Genomic DNA, 6,642 nt, shown 5'->3' with positions numbered 1-6,642 from the left:
TTGTTGAAGAGAAAATCGGCATTTCTCGCTTTCAGATTGTCTCGGGCAAACTTTCTTATTCCGTTTCATGAAAATGAATACAGGTGGTAAAGCTAAAGATCCGTTTCGTCCGTTTGTATTGCGGCGAATTGATCCTCATCATCATTTGTCAGTTTTGTATTTTGCTACCGATTGATTAATGATAGTTCATCGCTGATGATGGATGCAATATGGAAAAGATGAGATCTATCGCGTTTGTCTACTCTAACGTCCCTCAGATGTACAATTCTAATNGGGGGGGGGGGGGGGGGGGGGGGATTTAATTCATAAATTTATATAATAATTAAATAAACGGTTGCATCACACGGACGAAACGGAGTGTGTCAGCTTTCGATTTGCGACTTCCGACTTCGGTCTATTTGCGACAAATTTTGATCGCGATATGGCCGGCTGTCGGGAAAAATGGGCCACGTCACAACCACGCCGGGATAATCATTAATCGGGATGTTCCATTTCGTCCCATTTATAGATAGAATACAAGACCAACACGCTCCGGGACGTAGACGAGTCTGGGATCAATCGCGACGCTCGCGGGGACGCAGAGTTCTTGGCCACGTATAAGTCAAACGAATTTACAATGACACGGATTGAGAAAGTACTTTCCGCAGAGAAATTTTCCTAAATTTTCCTAGATATGTAGTATAAATTCTGATTAGAACATCCAACGTTGTGCCAAGATAGATTATCCCGTTACGATACCAATTGGAAATTCCATTCTTGTCCCAAACATGAGTAGCCTCTCCTGGCGGAAAAAACCAGGTGGGAATCCATATGGGATCTCATGATTGCTTTTGGAGATTTGGTCCAAAAATAGATTCCTATGTGAATTTCCATGGATTCCTATATGAATTTCCAATTTGGAGTTTGAATTTCCTATATAAATGTCGATGGATTCTCATGTTCTTCTAAGGGAGTCCACCTGGAAATTTTCAACGGGGTCTTTTCTGCGATGCTGAGTGACAGTTTGACCGAATATCAGATTAGGAGGTCAACAAACAAGGTTATATTTTTAATGTTACTATGTTTAATAGCGCGCGCATAGCGTGTGTATGCTTATAAAGTATACTGAGAGAAAAGTTTTGTTAATGTAAGTCATCGGTTCTTTGTAACACATATGGTTTGTAGATATAGTGACAAGAAATGAGTCCATCTTGGGAACGCATGTGATCCCAAGTAGCACATAAACGTTCGAGGAACGTTCGCTTTACGTTCACTTGGTTTGGTTATATTCAAACAAAGTGGGAACGTCCGAAGAACATACGTTTTAGAACCTTTAATACATATCTTATGTAGCAAAAATGCCACTTTGTTTGAATATAACCAAACCAAGTGAACGTAAAGCGGACGTTCTTCGAACGTTTACGTGTTGCTTGGGAACGAGTAGGCAAGAACAAATATGGTTTGTATCGATGTGTATAGTTAAAATGATGAATATTGATGAATGATTTGCAATAGTAACGGATGGATCTGTTTTCCTGTTAGGTCATCGAATAACAGGTGAATTTTTGTTCTGATATCCGAGGTATTTCTCTCAGTGTGTAAATACTTAAAGCATTTCGTATAATTTGTTCAAACTATAAGTTGTGAAATAGCAGGTAACCGGAAAAGTCTTTAGAAAAACATTGGAGGCGACCAAATAGGTCTGCTTATGTCTCCCACTGTGAATAGTATATTTGAAGCTCGACGCTTCTAACCAGAATCTACGTAGATCTCCGAATTATTCTGTTAAAAACTTCCAGGTGGAAATCCAAGAAAACTCCATATGGAATATTCAAAATTCACGTAGATTGATACCTAAGACCTGGATTTTGAGATCCAAATCCTTAGAGACAATCGTGGGATTCCATATGGATTTCCTGTATAGATTCTCACCTGATGTTTTTCCAACAGAGTAGAATCCATAATTATTTTGAGATGTCGGACCAGATCGCAATTAGACCGTAAAATATTCTCTATGCGGAGTACTTCCTACAAGAATTGTCATAGACTCTAGGATCTCCCGAGATCGTCGACTGAGCTCAGGCTGTCTTTCTCTCTCTCTCACATTCTCCGCTGGACACGGGACTAGAGACGATCTAGTAATAGCCAAAGCTGATGTCGTGTAGCGGCGGTGCGACTCCCTGAGGCAAGGCGTAGTCCCTGGCAAGTTGATCCAGGATACCGCCTGCTCCGCTGCGCGGCTGCGGCTGAGAGCGGCGCTCCTGGTCCGGCGCCGGGCTGAACTGTGCCGGTCCCTGATTATAAAGCTGGGAACTCGGCGCTGGCTCGTCGTAGCCCGGATTCCGCGGTGCCGGTGCGGCCGGCGTGAAGATGGGCGATTTCGGAAGAGCGGGTCTGCTCGGAGCTACCTGCGCAGGTGCGTACACAGCTTGGGTGTGCGCCTGTTGTTGGGGTCTGTAGGCTGGACGAGGTGCCTGCTGTTGTGGCTGTTGTTGCTGATAATCGTAATCCTGTTCCTGAATCTGAACACCGTCCTTGTTGGTGGTTTCGTCGATCAAGGTCGGCGGGGCGACGGTGATGCCTTCGCCGGCGGGTTGGAAGCCGTACTGGTTCGCGCCGTACTCGACCACGCGGACCTTGCCAGTGTCGTCGACGAAGCCGTACTTGCCCCTGACGTCGCCGGTCGGCAGCTTCGTCTCGATCTTGAAGGAGCCGTCCGCGCCTTCGAAGCCGTACGTGTACGAACCGTCCTCATTGTGGCGATTGATCTGCTTCAGGATCGCGACCGGCGCCGTCGGCTTCGGGTTCTCCGGCGCCGCCGCTTGTCGGGACGGCACGTCGTTCGGCGCGTAGCTGCGCGGGCTAGGCTGGCTCGGACCCTGCGAGTCGTACTGCGCGTAATCGTCGACGTAATTGCTGCCGGGCCGCTGGTACTGCTGCGCCGACACCGCCAGCAACGCGGTGAGCACCACGGCTACCTGGAACAGGGAAATGCCGTCAGTTCTTTTCGCTCGAAATCGTGCCTTTCGCATGCTGATTATTGCACGCGCGGCCAGCGACCCCGCTCGTGTATTACGTGATGTGGCTGTTTCGACTCTAATTTTTAGTCACGGCTTGTTAAACGCATTTTTAGGCGGCTATGTTCTCATTTCAGCAACGAGTTTCGTACTATCGCCGAGCTTTCGGCTTCACTGGTAGCAATTTTAAGAATCACAGAACATGTTTATTATAGCAAGTTGTATGCTCTGAAAAAAAAAGTTCCAAAAAGCGCCGCCGTTTAAGTAATATTTACTTGATCCCAGTGAAATGGTTATTTCGATACTTCTTGGCCAATATTTAGGATTATGTAATAGTGTAATAACATATACTAATATGTAATATATAGTATGTAAGTAATATATAATACGTAATATGTAGTACGTAATATAGTAAGTAGAAATATAATTGACTGTATATAATACAACATTTCCTTTGTATAAGTAGACATTTACTTATACGAGTATATGTTGAAAAAATTATGACAAGTATTAAGTTGATAATATTGAGAATATTAGAATTTATTTTTAAAAGTATTTATTTGATAGAAAAATGGAAATTTGGAACCACTAAAACTTTTTAATAGAAAAAAAAGTGTTACATAGTTCTAATATAAATATTCTCTTAAATTTAGAACTATTTTACACTTATATTTTTAATAATTTATTTAAAAATTAAGGCATTACTGCGTTCAAGCAAGTTTTACTACAAGCTATTAAAATATATTTAAATTGATAAAAATGTAGCTTGATTTGAGAGGTTGAAAAACAGGTAATTACNAAGTATGAGTTCTCTCAATGATTGAAAATGGGCCAATCATTTTTCTGCTTTACCGCGAGATAAAGTTAAGAAAATTGCACGTAAGAATCATTAAGATGTCTTTCGGATGTCATATGTTCCAATTTTAGACATTATGTTGTCTGAATAGTTAACGATAACACACTGAGAAAAACGTACTTAAAAATTTATTTGTGAGATATAAGGTTCATTTCAGAGAAATGAGGTTTATATGAAATTAAGAAATAATATTTCTGTGAAATAAACTTCATATCCGCGAATAAATTTCTAAGTACTTTCTTCTCAGTGCACGAAAAAAAGTGCTAGATTTAAGTAAGCAGTTATTCCAATATTCCTTAGCAAATTTTTGCTTGAATGAAATAAATTTTACTTAGCTCAAATAAATATATTTTGGATAATTCACTCGGAAAATATACTTGGATCAAGTAAGCATTATTTGATCCAAGTAAAAATTTGTTGCGGAGTATCGGAGTAATTATTTACTTGAGTCCAGCACTTTTTTCTGTGTGGACATTTTAGGAATTCTCCCCGTTTCAGTCTCGCTGAGATTGCGCGATTTTTACGTCTGGTGACTGCAATCCGTTGCGTTTTTGCAAAGAACTTCAAGGTTCAATACGAAATAAAGCAGAATATCTTTCCGTACGAGTGGCGCAGGGTGCTTGTCACGGAATTATGAACCGTTAACCCGGTGAAATGCAATTGTGTGAGGTCACACAGCGCGGTGGCGCGTGAACTTAAAGCTATCCGACGATGGAACCTTAACCGCTAGACGCGATCGCGTTGCGACACAATTTAGAATAAGCCGTGCATAACTCGATGGAGGGGAAGGTATTGGATCCCGCGTTTGCCCGTTACTGTCGCAACGGGTTTCGCGTCGCGGAACGAACTCGCGGAACGGAGAGTCAATAAACAACGTTATTAATCGCGCTCGCTCACGTGTAACCGTACGTGTACGCGTTCCGCATTCACCTCCGCGACTATAAACACGTGCCGATGCTAAAATTAACGGGGATAATTAATGAATTCGCTCGATTTGCATAGTATGCTTCCTGCGGTTTCGATTGATCTCGAACGTGATACGTCGGAAATGCAGGCTGCTTGAACCGGCGACTTGCCGATTAATCGACTCCGATTAACTGAACCGGCTGTTAATTGATTCCCCAGTTTCTTGATGTTTAGCTGTTTTCGTCGTATTTCTATCTTCACGTGTGCTCCATCGGTAATCCGCTGTACAAATCTCTACGGTAGCTATTAAATGGAAACAGGTATTTGCTCATTGCCGATTCGCAACTATCCCGACTCGTGATTTTTTTTCAATTATTTCTCCTATTCTTCATAGAGCAAGCTTAAATAATTAAACCACACTTCTCCTATTTTCTTTATTTAATTTTAACTTTAGATCGTGTAAAATTTAATTTCATATTTATTGTTACATTAATAATTGTATTCAGGTTTAATTTTTAAGTTTAAATTAATTTTATATTAATTGCTACTTTAATAGTTACATTAAAATATATAATTAAAAAATTTATATATATCTATTTTGTTAATTAATTGTTATATTAATAATTACATTAAAATTTAATTAAAAGCAAATTTTTGTTCAAATTCAGGTTTGTATTATGTAAAATTTAATTTTGCATTTAATTTAATATTACGACATGTTTTGAAATATTGTACATGATTCGCGCGAGACAAAAAATACAGGAGAAAAGCAGAAAGAAAAATGAAGGGAGAAAAGAAACTGGGCGCGTGGCCACACGGTCAGGGGTTAACTAACTATGGTTTAAAAGTGAACTGACGCTGGTGCGACCTGCACCAAGCGAGCCGTTTATACTCTCGCCGGCCATCGCACGCGACCGCGCTCGATCATAACGAATTATGTAACCTTCTTTCCGCCGGGCTGGCGAGCGTGATATAAAAATAAACGCCGCTGGCGCGTCATAATAGGTGAAACCTTAATAAATTTTTCCGCAACGTCGAAGAAAGTAGAAAACGGGATCATGGGGCTATTGCGCAACACGACTCGTGCGCGTTTGACGCCGTCTTGACTTGCCGTTTCTTACCGCGGCAACTTGATGTTCATCCCAGGGCGGATCGGTCGGAATCGATCAACAAAATGAATCGTTTAACAAATCGACGCAAAACCTCGCTAAGAATCGACGATAGGCCGACCGGCATTGTCCCTGACAGAAAAGAAAATTTCCCGATCCTCCACGATTGTTTTTTAAAATCATTCCGTTAACGATACCACGACAATTTGGCACGATTTCTGCGACAAATCGCCCGCGAACTTTCATCACGGTGATCATAATTATACCTGTAGCGATTCCACAAGCCAGATTTTGTTCGCCGCAATTGTTCACAGAAATGTGATGGGTGGAAAGTTAAGAGACACGAATCTGCCGAGAGTAACAAAAGGAGATGTAATTGAGATAAGAACAGAACGAGTTCCTCGGAAGGCGTTTACGTGGACGTCGATTCCCCGACGTGGGTGCCGTCGCGCTCACAATACGGATATGCACTGGTCACAGCCACATTTCAATCACATCACACGCGATTTCCTTCCTCGCCTTTCGCTCGCTCGCTCGCTCGAAGGCGCTTTTGGCAGAGAGAGTCGTTGGACGATCACGAAGAGAAGGAAGAATGGCGACGACGGTGACGCTGATGATGATGGTGACGATGATGATGGTGCACTTAGATACGTACCGTCACGAGGGTGTGCATCATGTGTCCCGGCGGTGGTTGTGTTAGTGTGTGTGAATGTAAGTAGGCAGCGAGGCTAGAGTACCGGCGATTGCTCGGACTGAGGCCCTCATATACCTTACT

The 6,642-nt window shown here is 42.2% G+C and overlaps 1 protein-coding gene across 1 annotated transcript; it reads right to left on the bottom strand.

The window, feature by feature from the left end:
* Positions 1–285: 285 nt before the first annotated feature.
* Positions 286–6,577, bottom strand: LOC106741244. Its single transcript, XM_014613029.1, has 2 exons — positions 6,523–6,577; positions 286–2,957 (listed from the first exon to the last, which is right to left on the bottom strand). Exons 1-2 carry the CDS (start codon positions 6,541–6,543, stop codon positions 2,115–2,117), a joined length of 864 nt encoding a protein of 287 aa, XP_014468515.1. The 5' UTR covers positions 6,544–6,577; the 3' UTR covers positions 286–2,114.
* Between the last annotated feature and the right edge of the window lie 65 nt (positions 6,578–6,642).

This window comes from Dinoponera quadriceps, unplaced genomic scaffold (genome assembly GCF_001313825.1).
Source record: "Dinoponera quadriceps isolate SergipeBrazil2010 unplaced genomic scaffold, ASM131382v1 scaffold654, whole genome shotgun sequence".
Lineage (NCBI taxonomy): Eukaryota > Metazoa > Arthropoda > Insecta > Hymenoptera > Formicidae > Dinoponera > Dinoponera quadriceps.
Note: the sequence above shows the minus strand (reverse complement) of the source record. Positions and strands in the feature narration are given on the sequence as shown.

Excerpts from the sequence above, each read along its gene's own strand:
- LOC106741244 (XM_014613029.1), bottom strand. The coding sequence starts at position 6,543 with ATGATGCACACCCTCGTGACG. Across the intron at positions 2,958-6,522 it reads TGATGCACACCCTCGTGACG|GTAGCCGTGGTGCTCACCGC; the intron begins GTACGTATCTAA and ends TCCCTGTTCCAG.